Source organism: Dermacentor silvarum, chromosome 4 (assembly GCF_013339745.2).
Source record: "Dermacentor silvarum isolate Dsil-2018 chromosome 4, BIME_Dsil_1.4, whole genome shotgun sequence".
In the NCBI taxonomy this organism is placed as follows: domain Eukaryota; kingdom Metazoa; phylum Arthropoda; class Arachnida; order Ixodida; family Ixodidae; genus Dermacentor; species Dermacentor silvarum.
The window spans coordinates 41,793,333-41,812,503 of NC_051157.2; the positions used below are offsets into that span (position 1 = coordinate 41,793,333).

The 19,171-nt window shown below is 43.1% G+C and overlaps 1 protein-coding gene across 1 annotated transcript in view; it reads right to left on the minus strand.

The window, feature by feature from the left end:
- The window catches only part of LOC119449850 (protein SDA1 homolog), a 19,663-nt gene extending 512 nt beyond the window's left edge, over positions 1 to 19,151 (minus strand). The window contains exons 1-19 of the mRNA XM_037713118.2: positions 18,973 to 19,151; positions 18,664 to 18,867; positions 16,065 to 16,247; positions 15,533 to 15,598; positions 14,320 to 14,412; positions 14,186 to 14,263; positions 14,001 to 14,102; positions 12,902 to 12,968; positions 12,701 to 12,804; positions 12,148 to 12,205; positions 11,975 to 12,033; positions 11,781 to 11,857; positions 11,475 to 11,572; positions 10,844 to 10,920; positions 7,482 to 7,599; positions 6,394 to 6,524; positions 3,114 to 3,364; positions 2,135 to 2,219; positions 751 to 906 (exon numbers count right to left, since the gene is read on the minus strand). Of these exons, the coding sequence (XP_037569046.1) occupies positions 751 to 906; positions 2,135 to 2,219; positions 3,114 to 3,364; positions 6,394 to 6,524; positions 7,482 to 7,599; positions 10,844 to 10,920; positions 11,475 to 11,572; positions 11,781 to 11,857; positions 11,975 to 12,033; positions 12,148 to 12,205; positions 12,701 to 12,804; positions 12,902 to 12,968; positions 14,001 to 14,102; positions 14,186 to 14,263; positions 14,320 to 14,412; positions 15,533 to 15,598; positions 16,065 to 16,247; positions 18,664 to 18,867; positions 18,973 to 19,062 (2,097 nt within the window). The 5' untranslated portion in view covers positions 19,063 to 19,151. The remainder of the gene's footprint in view (positions 1 to 750; positions 907 to 2,134; positions 2,220 to 3,113; positions 3,365 to 6,393; positions 6,525 to 7,481; positions 7,600 to 10,843; positions 10,921 to 11,474; positions 11,573 to 11,780; positions 11,858 to 11,974; positions 12,034 to 12,147; positions 12,206 to 12,700; positions 12,805 to 12,901; positions 12,969 to 14,000; positions 14,103 to 14,185; positions 14,264 to 14,319; positions 14,413 to 15,532; positions 15,599 to 16,064; positions 16,248 to 18,663; positions 18,868 to 18,972) is intronic.
- Positions 19,152 to 19,171: the final 20 nt, after the last annotated feature.

The window sequence follows — 19,171 nt, forward strand, 5'->3', positions numbered from 1 at the left end:
TTCTGAAATGGCAGACCAGTGCAAGTCTGCATTTTTTTAACGATCCAGAAATTCAAGATTCTAGGACTTTTGTATTAATTACAAGGTGTCTTCAAGGAACAATGACAGTAACAAAGAGACCAAGTTGCCTGAGAAACACTAATCCTAACTAAAGTAATTAGAATCGTGATTGTTCTTTGAATTTTCAAATTCAGAAACTTCAAAATATTCAGCAACATATCAAATAGCATTTGAATTTAAAGCCTGCTAATGTGTTACTTAGGTCGAAAACGGAGAAGCAATCGCATTCAGTGTCCCAATGCTGTGCGCGTGCATCGTCAAATTTTCGCGCGCTGCTTATTTTTGCGTGCTGCTGTTGGATGGCGAGAGCTGCACGTTGAGATTGTTAAAGAGCTACTTCTGAAAACAAAGTATCGCATCTGGACATATTAAAGTCGAATTTTGTTATAACGAAGTCGCATGCGGCATGAAAACACTTTCATTATATCCAATATTCGTTTAATTAAGTATACTTTGCTTAAACATTTATACTTCATTATATCTGATATAATTTGTTATATAAGTATTTGTTATACCGAGGTTCAACTGTACACGGAAACTAACTTGCATTATCACAGTGCTACAAGATGTTCACATGTATTCCAGCAGTACTATACATCTTGGCAGGCATGTCTTTGCTACGCTAAAACTCTATTAACTATGCATTAAATTTGTTAGGACGGAAATTCTTTTGAAAGGTGTAGTACTTGCCTGTTTATCACGAAATGAGCGCTTTTGCTTGCGCTTCAGTTTGTGCTTGATCATGCTGAAGGCCTTGGTCTTGCGTTTTTCCTTGTTGCTCTGGCTTGCAAATTCGCCCTTCTTCTTTCTGCGGCCACCAAACTTCTCCCGATCCTCCCGTCCTTCCTATGAGCACAGCACAATGCGCCGCAAGTTAGCCAATACACTCTTGAAGAATGGTAATCTTGAAATTACAGAGCATATCACAGCACACATGCTAGGCTGCTTCATATAGGAAACAGAAAAGCAGCTGAAATATTTATGGCCATTGTTCTTCACGCATCATCAAAAACTGTATTCGATCAGTGCAAAGAGAAACTTCGGGCAGCAATTCTCCTACAGTTAAGCACTCCGCCTTTCTCACACTAAATTCTCTGTCTCTCCCAACTCGGAATCGCCCCACAAAAACCAGAAATCTATCTAGACATCTCGTAAAACTACTGTCTGGGGGCTGAGTAGCATTTCTGCTACTGGCTGACTGCATAAAGCGCAAGGAGGCTATGGCAGTGCATCCAAGATGAGCATCTGTCTAGGCCCATCATCTCAGAACCATTGTTTTCAGCATGACCAATTCATACGTACGATCTGCATGCAACACATGCAGATCATATGTTATTCGAAACTTGTATAAGGGTGCATATGTCGCTCTGTGTGAGCACCTAATCAAGTGGTCATTTTCAGATCTCATGCGCTTTCTTTGGAGCCCCGTAAAAATTAAATCTCCAACAGCTATTTTCGTGCAAATAAGCTAACTGAATGCTTCTGACTGCAGGTTCTGCATTAAAGTAGATATTTTAAAAGTTAGCTATTATTCATCGCTAATGAATTAAGCTGACAGTAAAAAAAAAAAATTAAGAAATTACTCCACCTTGCTCAGGAGGACAGTGGGTTGCATCTATGCAGCATGCACCTGCTTTTTTAATGGCCTCACACGCATTAGCAGAGGTGCTTTGTATAAATGTACCTTTCGTTAACTTGCCATGTGCACACTGAAAATGCAGCGTTTGCTCTATCTACTCTAAATAAAATTTGCTTGACCTCCACATGCATGCACACACAAACAACAAGGAAAAGGAGTAAGGAATAGAAGTGAGGCCTAAATGTTGCAATCCAACTTCAGTAATACCTATACAAATATTGGTCACAACAGGAGCCACTGGAAAAGGTGTTGGAGAAGACTGATAACAACCTCTGTGCTGGTATCCCTTAATTGCTACATCAACAGATCAAGGCACTTCAATTGAGCTGTCAACTAATGACATGCAATGCCAACAATGCAGAAATACAAGGTAGGGGAATGTGCCCATAAGATAAAATGAAGTACAGGAAATGTTTTAAAAACGCAAAAGATTACCTTGATTGAAGCCAGCCGAGATTCCTTGGTACTTCTTGGGTTTTTGACCAGTTTCTCAATATCCCTAAGTGAGACAAGCTCCTTCCTGTAGAGAAAGAAGGTCAAATACAGCATATGAGTACAACAACATTGCCACAACTTATCAACAGAACCACAAAAGCACTAAAAATGCACCACTGAATGCTCTCAGCAGTGAGTAAATTTATTTTTTTCCCTCTTCCTAACAGGGCTCCTGTGAAGACAGAGGAAGTGACAAAATTTTAATAGCAATATTTTACTCTGTACCAAAGAAGTCTGCATAACTATTTGCACACCTTTAGTCTAGCTAAGAGCAACAAATTCATTCGGGAAAACATGCAAGTAAAACAGGGACACTATGGCAAGTACATGACACTAATATGTTGCACAATACATACTTGCCCAGCTTGCAGTTTCTCGAACAGGAATGGGTTCCATGACGATAGCTTCAGCATTCTTGTATTTCTGTCATTTCAGGCATAAGTTGGCTACATTTTCATTACTTACATTATTCTGACTGCTGCTAGGTAATTCTAAAGTTCGTGTTACGTCCATTAGTGTTGTTGCCACACAGAAATGCGCGCAACTCGCAGTGGTCTAAAAGGCACAGACAGGCTGGAATGTGTGAAAACCTTGTTTACTGCATCAAGCACCATCAGAGGCGGGAACCAAACCACCCGCACAAAGGGGAGACAGGTTCTCTGTTCCCTACAGAAAACAGGAGTCACCTGGTTGGGAGCAAGTTCCTCAAAATTGGTCTGGAGAAGGGGTCGGTGCTGTGTCAGGGATGAGATGAGCGAGAGCGGAGGAATTCTGATGTATGTATTGGGGACACGCCCTAACCGGACGCAGCAGTTTGCAACTTTGAAACTTCGAAAGCAAATGTGCCTGCTGAGCATCGGCATGTTACTCATGTCGAATGCCATACGCACTAGTTGCTGTGACATAGAAGCTTACTCACCTCTCGCCAATGGTGGTGTCTGTTACTTCAGCAGTGGCAACAGCAGCAGCAGCAGCCTTGGCTGTAGCAGCACCCTTGGCTGTAGCAGCACCCTTCTTTGTGAACCTCTGTGGTATTGCAGCCTTCATCTTTTTTGAGAGCTGAGCAGCACGAACCTTAGCAAACTCCTGCTGGCTCAAGATCCGAGTCTCCGAAACCAGTGCTGCCTTTTGAGCACGTTCTTCGAGGTTCAGCAAAGGCCTGCCTTTTTTCTAAAACAAAGCAGGGGGTGGAGGGGGGGTTGAAGGAGAGAGAGAGGCTAAGAGTACAACCACTGGGCTTAGGGTGTTCACATTGTCACGGCTGCATGCGTTTACAAAAGCATGGCTGAGGGCAGTTGGTGTATGCACTAAATGTACAGCATGTTCTGTGAACTAGGAAGCCATGTATAAATGGCTCCTCTACATCAGACTCTTATGAACTAAAATTTCACATACAGGTGGCATTTCACAGAACATTTTGTTTAATTCCATATCTGGATGCTGTACTTGTTTGTACTTAACTTTTCTGGGCTTAACAGGCAAGTACTGCATCCAAACATGGTACTACTTCACAAAAAGGACTGCGAAGTGTCATTTATGAGTGATATTTCAGAACTAATGGGCCAGCAGTTCAGCCAAAAGTGACAGGCTCTCTTATTTACGCAACATTACGTAGTCTAACAGTAAATGTTTAAGTGCAACTACACCTTAACACAAATAAAGTGGCCTGGCTGCTGTGCATCTAGTGAAACACCATCTAATGCCTAATAAAAGCATCCACCTTGGGATACGTTAGCCACAAATGCAAGTACTGCAACCATCTGCAGTGTGTAGGTTTTTAACCACAGGATGGTAAAAACATATCAGCATAAACAAATACAGACAAACCCAGCACGGGAACACCACAATTAAGTGCCAAGTAATAGAAAGTACAGATGACAGGATGTCAACCACAACAGGCAAACAGGTGATGTCAAAAATGTTGGGCCCATGATGCATCTCGAGCCATTGCTGGAGGTGCGTGTCAATCACCTATGCTGACACTGCTGCATTGTCTTCCTGTCCAACGCTGAGAGGCAGGGTTGGGTTTCATCCAGTAGCGCACCCATCCTCTGCCAGGGGGGGGGGGTTGAATTTTTGTGGGGAAGGGGGTGGGAAGCAAGTACTTTGCATAATATGCAACTTCCTTGCTTTAGCCAGAGGCATCTAACAGCAAATAAAATGCCTAATAATTATAATAATAATGATACCAAGGATGATGATGATGTTTATTTCTTCAGCGTTTCACTCAAAGTAATTTCAGAGTGAATAAATAAATACAAGTGAGTGATAGAGTGTTTTTGTTAATCGGGAAAATTCGACCTCAATCCACCTCCTGAATTGTAATGACAATGTGAACATAGCACTGAAGGTACACGTTGGACTGGTGGGGCTTACCGCGGGGGGGGGGGGGGGGGGGGTACAACACCCGAACCCCCCCTGTCGGTGCGCCACTGGTTTCACCATTGAGGGGAAGGAGACGAGCAGCATGGGCAAAGTTGTAGGGACAGTGAGGGGCTGTACAGCATAGCTGTGGTGTCAAGGCTGCACACCTCAAAAGAAAGGCTGGAAGCTGCAGTAGCTGGTGTCGGTGCACCTAGAAGTGGCCTATGGCATTTATAACGACAAAGACCAACAGTTGTTACAATAGCAGGCAACGTGACTGATACGGTGGCAAGTGAATCAAATTGGCCGCTCATCTGCAATCCTCCGTTCAGTCAGGTTACGAGCACGTGCGTGGAACCAGTGGTCCTGAGGCAACAATCATGGGCGAAAGTCAGTTGTCTGAGAATCAGAGATAATGAGGACAGCGAAATCCAAATTGCCAAGTTCCTGCCACACAGTGGACTGAACCAGGAGAACTAAAGACGTGGAGAAATCGCTGAGGCCCGTTGAATTTCTGACACAGTGCCAACACGTTCTGAATGTAGGACATATACTGTTTCGTGGATGTCTGAGTGCAAGTGGCCAGCTCTTCCTTGTGCGGCTACCTTTTGACCCACGGCATTCCTCATCTAGTTGCACAGTTTTTCCTAGCCGGTGTCCAAACTTGCAGGCTCCTGTTTGTGGTTACCATACCTTGGCCATGTCTTTTTGATAAAACAGCATGTTTGCCAGCATTAGTGTCGGCTCCCAACACTGATGCTGACTCACGCGTTCATAATAGGCCAGTGAATCTTCAACGTCAACATCATCCATACTGAAGGATGTTCCTGGGCCTCGTGGGTGTGAAATCACAATCGTTGAGTTGTTGCAGTTGCTGGTGCGGTCGCGGGCTCGTCTGGCATCGTGGAAACACCAAAGCGATGACTGTTGCGGAGCTCCATTGTACAGCACAACTTGTACCTTGCACCTCAATCAAAATGACATGGGTATCACACATAGGGAGAAAGGATAAGAGAGTTTTTTTTACAATACTATATACAAGGTCGTCAAAACAGCATGCCAACCAACGGCTCATGCAGTGTTTACTTCTCTCCCGCGTTCTTCGTGCTGCAAGATACTGTTTCATTGTCGGCAAATTCATGCACAAACTCCTTGTAACAATACTGAGGCCCTGTCAGCATGAAGCTGTTGGCTTTTTGTGGATGCCCACCACCACACGGCTTTCTAAAACCATTTCCATCACTAGATCCGGCAGAGTGAAGGATGAGGACAAGTTCCGGTCAAGAAGCTGAAAGATACTGTGGGGACGCTTGACACACATGCGATGGTGGCAGTCGGTGTCATAGTTGTGCAACTTTGATGAGAGATGGAGCGAGTGTTCCAATGTGAATGCCACCTGATGATGTAGATAACTCGGGTGAGAGAGGAACTTCTTTCCTTCTCTTTGACTGGGGATGGCGGCACGAGTGAACTGCCTGTGCTTTTGTCGTTTCACTCCACGAGAGTGACCTGCGGAAAGCTTCCCATCTGGTTTTGGAGAGCGGCAACGTTATCGGCAAACATGATCACTCGGACAGGTCTTTGCTCGCGGGACTGCACCCACAAACATAGGTGTCGGTGTTCAGCGTGGGCTAACATTATAACCTCGGTAACCCTGCAAGGCGAGTAAAACGTTTTTATTCCTCAGCGTGTATCATTAAGGAAATATTCTTTGTATGTTAATTCGCTAGATGGCTTGTTGTACACAAGGAACAATAACCGCCTATTTTGTACGTATATTCACGCTGCTGTGAACCTTTATTGCCGAGGGGACTTCGGAACACCACAATACATACCTTGGAAGCATCTGCCTCCTGTTCTGTTTTACCCTCTGGGCTATCTTCAGCGTCAGGTGCCTCGTCATCTGAATGCTGGACATCAACCCAGCCATCCGAGTCATCATCCTCATCATCACTGTCACTTTCATCTATAGAGCAAAAGAAGGCAGCTTTTAATAGTGAAATAATTAAGCTACTTTGCAACAAAGCACACAATGCAGACAAAATGAGTGGCCGAAGGAAGCCATGCTGTGGTAGTCTGCCTAGACGCCTGCTGTTCCCATACAGCTGGAGCCGCAACCTGAGCTTCAGCAGTGGCCCGGCTATTGTCGGCTATGAGAATCCCATCCTCGTAGCCACTGTTGTGTACGCAGTACGCAGTAGCCTACTTGCCAGAACAATTACAATAACATTTCACAGCTTGCTTCTATTAACTGCTTAGATTTTGCACCTTACACAGTACAACCTGCAACTTTATGAGCAATAAAAAATGCGCTGAACAAGAGCTTGGAAGTACTCCATATTCTTTGAATCCAATCTAAGTCATGTCCAAATTGGCACACAGTGATGTGCCAGAGAGCTTCCAGTGAAAGAGCTTTTAACTGAGATTGTATAAGTTAACATCAATCTGACCTCAGCTCAATACCACACGAAAAAAAAAAAAAAAAAAATTAATGCCTTATATTTTTCCTGAAACGAAACCATAATGGCTGAGAAAGCATTCATCTTGCTCTGGGAGATAAATTTTATGTCACAAAAACATCATTATTTTTGATAAACCCGTGGGCATTTCCTCTGTAGCATTATGCCACAGTCAGAGGGACAGCAAGTTTCTCTTTCCTGAATACACCTTGACCTTGCAGATAGTGTACCAACTACAGTAGCAGCGCAACTGCCCAAAAATGAATTGAGGGTGAAATTTATTAAAATGGCAAGTAAACATCTAACACACAGGGACAAGGACGTTACCTTACCCATTCATTACACATTTACTAAGGGCTGTCTTCAGTGTTTCACTTGCCTGAGCTTTGTACATCTACTTGTACTTAAAAATAATCAGTTTATGATGCACCAGCAATGTGATTCAACCAAGCACACAGACTCACCATTAGTTTCCTCTCCATCATCAACGTCCAACACTTCAGCACCAGGCACAAAGCTTGGAGCTTTGAGCTCGCCATACTTGAGAACCTTCAGTTCTTGTGTTTCTTCTGTGGGCTTGCCCTGGACCGCCAGAACACAGCTTAGTTGAGTCACTATATTTTTCTCACAGACTTGAGGCCCTTGATTGTCTATGCATGAAATAGTTAGTGCCCTGCACAGACGTTACTGTAAGCTTGATTGACTAAATGGTTTCAACATCCTGAAGCTACAACTGAACTATACGGGTACACAGTGCCTCAAGTCCTCAAGATCTGGTGCTATAAAGGAAGGTTTTGATAAGGGCTATGGATTAGCTCTGTCCACCTGCAATTTTCTAATATGCTCTAAAACGTCGGTATAGAGAACTTTTTTTTTCTTGTCCCACTGGAATGTGTGCTCATTGTAGCCACTGACAAGAATGAGCTATTGAAAAATTATTGATATTATTATTATTATTATTATTATTATTATTATTATTATTATTATTATTATTATTAGACACCACACCTGCAACCCAAATGATGCGCCAATTCTTGCAACACAAGTTGATTATGTGTGCAGCACAAAAGCAGACAAAGGATGGAAAGGAATGACAGAGACAAGCACTGACTTCCAAAATGAACTTCATTATCATGAACACACATATAACCCTAGCACACATGATCATAACCTAAACTGCTGATGCACAATTCCAAAACTAAAAAAACACAACAAATGTTTGAGAAGCAACAATCTAAATTGAGATGTGCCACTAACTACACATTCTAGGCAAGAAAGATCCTTTTTAGACAAGGAGACTGAAGGTATACTGATGTAATTTCTTTCAGCAATAGCCACGGCTACAGTGATCATACTGGTATTATCACTTTTGTGCCTAGCTATTACTGCAGTCTTTTCAAACAGAGTGTAGCCACATTGATTACAATGTAAAGCAAGAAACTCCTCTATCCCTTTCCACACTTTGCGATTATGTTCCTGTTATCTAACGTTCAGGCATCTGCCAGTATGCCCCACGTACCTTAGTTCACAGGAGAGGGGAATGTCATACACCACGTCCAATAAGCAATCAATTAACCTTTTTCTGTGCTTTTCTTTGCACGTGCGCGATTCCTTATCCGTGATACACATTCTGGAACACAATTGAATTTCCTGACCACTCAAACGCTGTTACTGAGACACGTATGAAGCACTAAGAACACAAACCTATCACTGCCATTAAAAGGATGCCTACGAAAACACAGATGCCAAGGAAAACAATCACAACGACACAGGCAGCAACTAGGACAACTAGTATACCAACTAGGCCAAGAACAAGTTCATCTGAAACCAATCCATCAGTTGCAAATATAACAGCTTCTAGTCATTGTGGCTCTTGGTTGGTATACAATTTTCTGCATGAGTTTCCAAATAAAACAAAATAACAATCAAAAGAATCCCTCAATGACTTGTGATGCCAGCAAGGCATTATGGCTGTATGCATTATGGGTCTATACTAGCATGGGTTCTCAAAGTGGGTTCCGCGGAACCCTGGGGTTCCGCAGGCCCCTGATCGGGGTTCCGCGAGCCACTGATAAATTTTTCGTGGTCCCGCGCTCACCAAGTGGCTAAAACGGCGAAAACGAGGTGCGCTCGATCCACAGAACCTCCGTTACTCATGCCTGAGTGTCAAAAAGCACATCACAGCGCGTAACGGCAACGCGCGAACTGCGCAATAAAATTGCAAGCAGCTTGTAGCTACCCAACCTCTCAAAACGGGCTGCCACTTTTACTAAGCTTTCGCACTTACAACCCAGGGGCCGTAATTTACCAACATGCGCATTTCTCCCATTTGTAGATAGCGTAGGTGCCGATTGCGTGTGCACTGACGTATTCGTTGGAGGAATAAAAAAATGAAGAAAAAAATGTGCGGAGCATCGCAAGTACGCGCCGCAGAAGAGCAAGAATGGTGCTAGCCTCCAACCGAAACGAAGCAGCGCAGTTCGCATCGCCATGGTCCTCAGCTGCAATCATGCGCGGCACGTGATTGGCAGCAATGCCGGAGCGTTTCGTGCCTTATTGTGCCCTTAAAAGACTTTATTCTTGCGTTTATCGCCGCGCGTAACACCGCGTTGGCGGCATGCCACGTGCCTTCTTAAGTGCGTAGTTGCCATCCATGATCGCGTCGATAACCACCGCAGTTTCGTCCGCAGCGGTTGCGGCAAACAGTAGTTTCGTTTTCACTCGGTGCGTGCGTCGGCTGCGCCTTCACAACTGCGTAGTTGCCAACCATGGTAGCATCGATAGCGACCGCGGTTTCGTCGGTTTCGTCCGCACTTCTTGCAGCGAACGGTAGTTTCGTTTTGACTTGGTGCGTGCGTCGGCCGCCTGCCTTCTGAACCGCAAGGTCGCCGTCCATGATCGCGTCCATAGCGGCCCCGGTTTCGTCCGCAGCGGTTGCGGCAAGCTGTAGTTTTGCTTTGACTCAGTGCAAAGCTGTCGAAGATTAAGAGCCCCGGCTACATCCCGATGGACGGACAATTTGTTGGCGAGCAGCTGACTGGCGAAAAAATAAACGGGATGTATGCGCGCGAGGCCTTCGCCGCTGCTAGCGCTAATCAGTCATGAGATGAGAGTTGCAGCTTCCGCACTGTTCTTGTGCAAATATAAACAGGATTTGCTGATTCATTGAGTAAATAAAAGCGTGTTGACGTAGTTAAACATTTGTTTATTGTTTTCTTGATACCCTCGATAATTCGACATTCGGTTAATTAGGACATTTTAATTCGGTTATTTCGGGGGGGGGGGTCCTTGGCGCTTCATGGAGCTTAGCAGGGTTCCCTGGAACGAACATGCTTGAGAACCCCTGGTCTATAGGGTTGAAAACCACTGCTACAGAAGAACATTTTAGGGCAAAGAATATGAGAAAGGTTTCAATAAGCAATAAAATGGATCTAAATCATCAATAAACAGTATTGTGATATTAAAGCTGGACATGACTCACAGCAGAAGAGGGAAACCGAACTGTAAATATGAACCTTGTGTTAGTAGCTTGCTTTAGACAATCAGCTGACAAAAGATAAAGAAATATATTTCAAGGAAAACAATCATTATGAGATAGGGCTGCCACTTTTACTACTCCTCTACATTTAAAAAATGAACATTAGTTGTACTAGCAGACAAAAGAAAAAAAAAAAAACATTTGTGTGCAGCCAACAGGTTTGCATGCCTGCCAGGAACTTAATTTTACCTAGAACACTTAATCAAACAACTTGCAAGGCAACAGCCAGTGGGTGCTTTTCACTCATTTCAGTCTCAAGTCTGCTAACATGAAGGAAAAGCAGCTTACTCTAAATTTTCTTGCAAGCATATCTGGATTGATGGTCCTGTAGAGATGGATCAGTGATTTTGCAGCCGTTGAGACATCTATAAAACAGGCATAAAAAGACACCAGACTGCATTTAAAGTTAACTACAACATGCAAACTTATGTATGTGATGGTTAATTACTAGGCAGTTGTAAGAGATGCAATGATCATACTCAAGAAACTAGTTAACACGGAACCGATACAGAAATATACTTCAGTTGCACTAGGAAATCGTAAACCCTTCACATATTTCCATGAAATGAACCAGTTAAATAGGCACTTTATGGGTATGGTTAGCAAATTATAAATATACAAGGAATGTTTCTTGAAATTAGCTCAGTATACTGGCAGTCTTCAGAGTAGAATAATATGATAACTGATACAGACAGTCGAATTTGAATACAGAAACAGCCGGTTTAGTTTTTAACACTCTGCATGCATTTCATGATTACTACGACAAACAGGGCCAAAGTGCTGCAAAGCACAAATTTCACATAAAATACCTACTCCTCCAACATCAAGAATCTGAATGAGAATAGCTGAATAAGAAAGCAGTTAAATAACTGCGAAACATCAAAAAAGAATAAAAGAAAGTGGAAAAGAAAGCACTCACTTTTGTCTCTGTATGACTTGTATTGAGCCAAGTCGTGCAGTAAATCGCCATTCATGACCAAGGGACACCGTGCACAGACTTCTCGAATTGCATTCAACCTGAAAAGACGAATGAAGGCAAGGACAGCATCAGCATGAGCTGCACTCTGTTCAAGCAGATTCTTTTAAACAAGTGAACGACCGATACACAGATCTGAAAAGTTCCAATAAAGCCTGGCTGGTGCATCATATCGAAAACACATCTGTGTGTCATCAATAGTTGTCTTTTTTTTTAATCCTAATATATAGAGTTTTATGGTTTACACACCCAACAGTCATCGCTTCAGCCGAGTTGCGCTCCGTAACGAAATTGTTGACGATCGCCATCAACACTGGCTCTAAAACCTGGAAGGAGTGGAATAAACACTATTACACCAGCAGAAAACAGAAATAGAACAGAAGAAACACAAAACTGTGCATTGAGTGCTGCTGGACCAAATGAAAAAAAGATGCAGGACTTGCATCTGGTGGAACGAGCTCGTGGGAAGCCTGTGCAGTATACTGCAGTATCTTTGTGACCTCTGGAGGAAGAGAAATATTGAAATGATGAGTCATACACAAGATGATGTGGAACAGACAAATTTTGGCAACATTTCACAGGAACCGCAAAACACAAAAGCATGTGAGAAACTCACCTCTCTGATGTGGCTGGAGATATCGCTGGACCAGGGGGTAAAAGTTGAACACAAAGAGCTGGTAAAAGAACAAGAAAAAGAAATATGTTGAATCTTAACTATCATCTGAAGGTATGGGCAAGTTTAACGACACACAAAAAGGAAACAATATATAAAGTTAGGCAGGAAGTCTTTTTCTCTTTCATCATTTGCATCGCTCTGACATTGTTTGCCAATCTAGATTTTGCAATGTTTTCATGAACTTTTTTTCTGCGGGAAAAAAAACTGAAGGTGCCGGGTTGAACAATCTTTTGTTTTATAACATACTGTAAGTCTGATTTAAAAATAAACCAACCTCGCCCACCCAGTATTAGAATATCTGATGGCAGGAGGAGCTGGTTCCAGAACTTGAGGGCGGCAGAGACACCCGTATTTCACATCTTCATCACTTCCTGGCATATCAAACCTCTGCTCACTGTGAAACTTATGTGACTGCAAATTCAAAAGTGTACCCTACAAATCTCCCTTCCGCGTATCTTTGACAGTACTTAATAAAAAAAAAAAGTATTCTCACCTCGTGAATGCCAATAAGGCGTGAAATCAGGTTCATGACAAGAAGCTTCACTTCAAACTTCTCGTTCATGTCTTGCAGAGACTTTAGCAGCTTCTCAGCCATGGCTATAAGATATTATATAAAAAGCACACAACACACTGATTACTACAACAGGAGGCATTTACGGCAATAATATTGACCCAAATATTCGCCATTGCTTACATTGTGGGTCGTGTATGAGGTGAAGCGCAGAAAAGTTGAAAACCTGTGCCTTGTCCTTCTTTTGTTTCTGGGATGGAAAAATGAGAAAAGCATGAAGAAAGCAGACAAGAGAAAAAAAAAAGGCATATGCTCTTATGAACGTTTATAGCTTATTAAGGCTCTTGGGAGCATACTGAACCTTTAATGGCACATTTTAGGAATAGCGGAGGAAGGTCGCTTAGCGTACACAAGAAACGAGGCCAGCAGCACTGCGCTTACCAAAATTCTACCTCGATTCTTTCATACACAGGGTAGGTAGCATCTGCTAACCTTGGATCCACTGTCTAAAACTTTGTAATCGATCTGATACAGAGGAACTGCTAAATGTACAGTTTTAGATATTAAGTAAAACATATCTGGCTGAGCTCAATATTCGCCAAGAGTGCTCCCTCAGTTGCACTCTTTATCACGAGTTATTCAGTGCCTCTGGTGCTCTTCTCTTCAATAAGACAATGCAAAAACCAGTGTAACCTTTTATATACTATACATATATATACAGTATATATAATATTACTATTAGAGAAACAGGGATGTCTGTCCCTAAAATATGTTAGAGCAGATTATTTTATATGCTGACTGAAGTTAATATCCTAATCGTGTTAATGCATCGCTCTTACTGAGATGAAATGTTCCAGTGAACAAATGAACCCACTATTTGCTGCTGCAAAGGTTCTCTTCCTGTAGTCAGTGACAAGTAAAGAATGCAGAAGACGCTGCACCCACAAAGCATACTGCATACTTCCACAGAGCAAGAGATAGTTTCGTAGAAACATTAGTCCTACAAACTTAATCTACCTATAGTATCACCTGCTGCATTACCTTGCTGTGAAGTCAGCATTGTAAGTACAGTGAAATCTCATTGATCCTCATGGGAACCAGAAAATAAAGCGTATCACCCAACGTATTATCCAAGCAAATCGTATCACCGGGAAAAAAAAAAAGAATGTATCATCCCAAAAAACGTATTATGCATAATCGTATCGAGGTTCCACTGTACACCATTAAGCTCACCAGATAAGAGCATGGGGCAACCATGGTTGCATTACATATGCCCTCTCACCTTCCTGGCTTGCTTGCTCTTGTCAAGTATACGCTTCCTCTTGCGTGACTTCTTGTTCACACGGTGAGCCATGATGATTTCCTGTATGCTTGGTCCTTCAGGCTGCACATGACACAAACGAAAGGGCACTTACAAGCTGCCCCCTTTCCAAAGTAAGGCTTAGCAAACGGACCTAAACGCCCTACCTCAGACTCACTACTTGAATCTTCTTTTTTTTCCTCTTCATCGCTACCGAGGAAAAAGGTGAGAGCAGTTGCCAGCACCTATAAAAAACTTGAGTCAATATAAAACTGACATGAGTCTATGCTTCTTCACTCACCTTTGTTGCCTTGTGGAAGCAGGCTGTGGCTACGGCGTTCACTGTTTTAGCATCATTCCATACATTCTTTTTGTATAGAGTCACCATGACATCCTGTGAACAGATTGACCAGAACAGAGGAACAAGAGAACACCATGTTGATGCACCTCAAGGAATCTCTGAAGTTGTTAAGACATCTTTAAGTAAACAAGCACCTGATCACAGTTGTCTAGACCATACAGAATTGCTCAACGTACAGCAAAAAACCATACACATTAATAAAAGCCTACCGCTCTACATCGAGAAACAGTGTGAACTCCCTCACTAGCAATCTCATAATGAACTCATGTACTTAGTATAAGTGCAGTTTAGAGAGCCATAGATAGTTTAAGCTAATCAGGAGCCTTCTGAACAAACAGATAACTGGTAGCCTATTACAGCATATGAATGGGCACCGAGGGAAGTAAAGCGCCACTGAAAGCCAGATTAGATGAAGCAAAGAGATTAGGAAATTTGCAGGCAAAGGATTCGTCCAGATGGCACGACAGAAGGGTAGCCAGAGACCTTTGAGAGAGATCTTGGTGCGCTGCACTAGACTTAAAATAGGTTGATACTGCTGCTGCTGAAGTAACTAGCATGCCACAGATATCTTGCACAGCTAAATACTTGAGCAACCTGTTTTTGCCTCGCCACCATTGCGAGCAGATCAGTAGCTCTGAGCAGTCACATGACACCGAGTGTGCATGATGGAGGCAATTCTGCAAAAGGCCTCTCATCAAGTGTGGGCGAGCTTTACAGCAAGAGCTGAAATGGTGGGCCCAACATTCACGCAAATATTTACTACTGTATAAAGAGAGAAGGAGAAACATCAAGTTCTGTCGGATTGCTGACCACCATAACAAAAATGCAGAAGAAAGTGAGGCACACAACACAGCAAGTGTACCTGATATTTTGAAAGCTTAGGTGCGAAAGGAAAAAAAAAAAAAAGAGAAAGGGGAGCCAGAAATCCTACCCTCTTGAGTCACAGTAAACTCAGGCAGACGTCTTAGATATATATGACTGCACTGCACCAAAACTGTGTTGTCTGGGGCAACATGAGCAGAGGTGTGAGCAATCCATGACTATATGAAATACAGCTGTGCTCCTTTCATCACTGTACAAGTGGCAAGAAGCACTGAGGGTCAGTTGCCTAAGGTTTGCCTCAAACCTTGTCCACAATATCACTGCTACTTACAAGAGATGTCTTGGCAGCAACTAGGTTGCTGTCCTTCAACATGGTAAACATGAAGTTCTGCAGTGTCTGAAAACAAAGGAGAATAAGGCAACTTATTTGCATACATGCAACAGGCCTGAAAGGAGCTTCCAAGAAAGAAAAACAAATTTTCACACTCATCTCGCTGCAAGCTTGTCTGTCTAGTTTGTGAAAAACTTGCACCCATTGTTAAGGGCATCTCTCACTGCACATGTGCACCTGATTGGCAGTGTCATGGCCAATTGTAACCAGAAATATGTATGGCTGCAAGAGTTCTCTGCATATTTATAACCAAGTTAGTTTGACTGATTGGAGAAACAGCTTCTGGTTATTTCTATACACTGCACTTACTACATTCAACATGTACAACATGCACAACGAAGCACAATGCTTCGAATAGCTAAAAAAAATATTGCTGGTTAAATATACCGGCTAAGTCCCTTTCTCACACACAGAGTACCTGTGATAACTATTTCAGGAAAAAAGAAAAAAAAAAGAAAATGAAAAGAAATACCGAGTTTAGCTTGGCATCTCTTCGTTTGGCATTGGTATTTTTGATATCCTGGATTATGTGGTTCTTGAGGAAGATCCTCAAGGACTTGTCCTGGCACCTCAGCAGGTTGAAGAAGAGTTCCAGCAGATCTGTTGGTTGCAGCAAACCCTTGTTGCGAAGCAGGATTAAAGCTTTGCAGAAAGTCTGCACAAAAGCAATCGTGATAATCGTAAGGGCAATGCAGCACAAGTTAGCTGGAGCATGATGCGCATAAATGTCACAAATGCCACACTACTACCCAGCAGTCTCTGTCTTCAAAATGAAGAGTGCCAAAGTTATGAGCACTTGTCCACACATGGACAGAGTTCAGGTGGCAAAAGGCAATGATGGAAAGGCACAAGCCACTCCACATGGTTAATCCTGAGGTAATATTGTCAAGAATAATGCCATGGGTAAAGATTTGGAAGTTATGAGTGTCTTGACCTGCAGCAAACAAAAGAAGGAATAAAGCATGCACAGCACACTAGAAGAATGTTCAGACAGCTGAGTGTTCGTTCCATGTGCACAAAAACCGAGAATAGAGGGGAAAAAATCTTTTTTTTCTTCTTTTTAGCTGAGGCAGTCAGGAACAAGCCAGTCCAATGGTAAAAGTGACACCTGTTTTAAGAGACAGAAATGCTGGACATAGACACCATCGGATACACCCTGGTTTTGTTGGCTACGGAACGAAACTTTTGTAATGCACCATAGGCTTTGGCAGCACCAAATTCCATGTAATAAGTGGCCAGTTAAGCACCATAGATTCCACATTGCCTCTCAAGCAAGCCCTAATAGTTAGTGTAGTCAGAGGTGTTTGTTTTTAAATATCTGAAACCAAGTTTCAGATATGCTCTTGCCAACAACAATCTGCCACCATTAAACCAATAAAAAAGAAAAGCCAAGAAACACTGTGAACTGTGGGGTTTTGGCAAGTTTCAAACACAGATGCTTCAAATGAAGCCAGGCACACTGTCTGCTACACTGCCAGTGCACATCTCTTACCTGGTGACGTATTCTGTTCTCAACCATCAACCAGTGCAGTCATGCGTGTCATTTTATTCGAATTATAGCAAGTGGCAGCATAGCTGCAAACAGGCTACTGCTGCTTGTTCTTGGTGCATTTCCCTTTTTAACACGAAAGTGTTTTATGCCGGGGTCCACCAAGACTTCACTGACGTATTTCCGTCACGGAAATACGTCATAGAACATAATACAAAGAAAGAAACCAGAAGAAAAAGTTCCACAAACATGCAAAATTTGGAAATCGAACCCACGACCTCTCGGTCCGCGACGATAGATCGCCGAGCGTTTAACCCATTGCGCCACAAACGCATTTGCAGAGAGCTACACAGACGCGCCTTATATATCTAACACTCCTCCAGTGTACCCGCGCTCTTGCTCGGGGCGGTGCCGGCCGCCTACGAGCAGAAAAGAGAAGTACTGCATTATGACACTAACGCGCACCGACAGTGAACGCTTCGGTGGTCTCAGCACTACGACGCCTCGATGCCAGCATTCGAAGGGACGCTGGCATCAAGAAGCACTACCAACGCCACTTAGGTGGCGTTCACCGTACTCAGCACAGCGGAGCGTGGCCTCCGCAATTAGCTCTGAAAATGTTTCTGAAGTTGATCGCGGAGGCTGCAATTACGACGCGCTGTACGCGCTGATTTGACTCGGTGACGATTCAGTTACGTGCTTTGTCTTGCGCGTTGTATTAGTGTGTCAGTTACGTGCTTCGTCTTTCGTGTTGTGCTAGCGTGTGCAGCGTAGTGCAGCTTCCATATGCACGACGGTTGCTCATGGTCATCGACGTTGGTAGTCGTGATGGAGGAGACGTGCCACCAGGCGTCAGCGTGGGTGCATCAACGCCTAAGGGCGCTTTAGCCACAAAACACCAATAGACATTATATATCAATGTGCAATAAACATTACACTACTTCTGTGAAGACACGTTTCACTTTCGTGTTCTATACCGATTCCTATATAAGAGGGATCAACCACATTTTTTCTCTGTCTCAACTATACCTTACTTTGCATTGAATTTGCAGTTGCACCTGGTCAATGACACCAAATTACGAGACAGAACAAGACACACTTCATTAAGCCGGTTTTAAGTGGGACTTCGGTCGAGTCCTGCTCGAACATATCTTACCTCCTAGTGTCCAGCTCGTCCAACCAGGGCTCTAGAGCAGCCTTCAAACATATGAAGGTTAACGTCAACATTTACGTTCACTTCATCGCCTTTCTCTTTTCGTTTGCGACCGAGTTCTTGACATCTTACGAATTCAGCTACTTGCTGTTTTGCCCCGTCAGTGACAATTTCTTCCAAGCTCATACATTCGCTGTACTTGTTTAAATGCTGAAAGCTTTGCGTTTTCTTGTACACTAAACCAGCAACGTTCCAATGCCTGGTGCAACTTAAATCTGCTGCAAGACTGAACAGAGTCGAAAGTATTTAGCAAATGCTCTGCTCGAATAGTGCAAAACTAAAACTTTAGACAGAACGCCGGCATTTCAATTATTGGTCATTGTAAATAATGTAGAAGTAAATGATGTGAAAGTGCTGAAGCTTACGTACCATCCGCATTTCCGGATCAAGCTGGGTGTTGTAATTTTTTAGAAGATCGATCATCTCCTGTGGGAACTGTTTCATATCTTCTTCATAGCAGTGGCTGACTTGTGCCAAAAACATGACCAGGTCATCCAAGTCCTTGTTGTGCTCCGTTGGACGGAGCCGGAAAGCTTGAAGCAACGATTCATAGTAGTGGCGTTGCAAATTGAACTAGAACAGAAAGTGACCACAAGCAATTCAACGGAAAACAGCCACGGCATGACACGGGAGCACCAACACATCGCAGACCGACACGAATGTAAACAAGTTACCTACCTCATCTTTGTAGGACAAGGGATCACGCTTTATTAAATTTTGCAACTGCGGTAGATTGTTGGGGAGCTTATTTCCCGCTCGTTGCTTCATAGTTTTCACAGAACTTAGTTTCAGTACATTCAACTACACAAGTTCATAAAACACGTGCCGTCACCAGCAGCTGTCAACAAAATTGTAAACCGTTCTTGGCTTTTGTTGG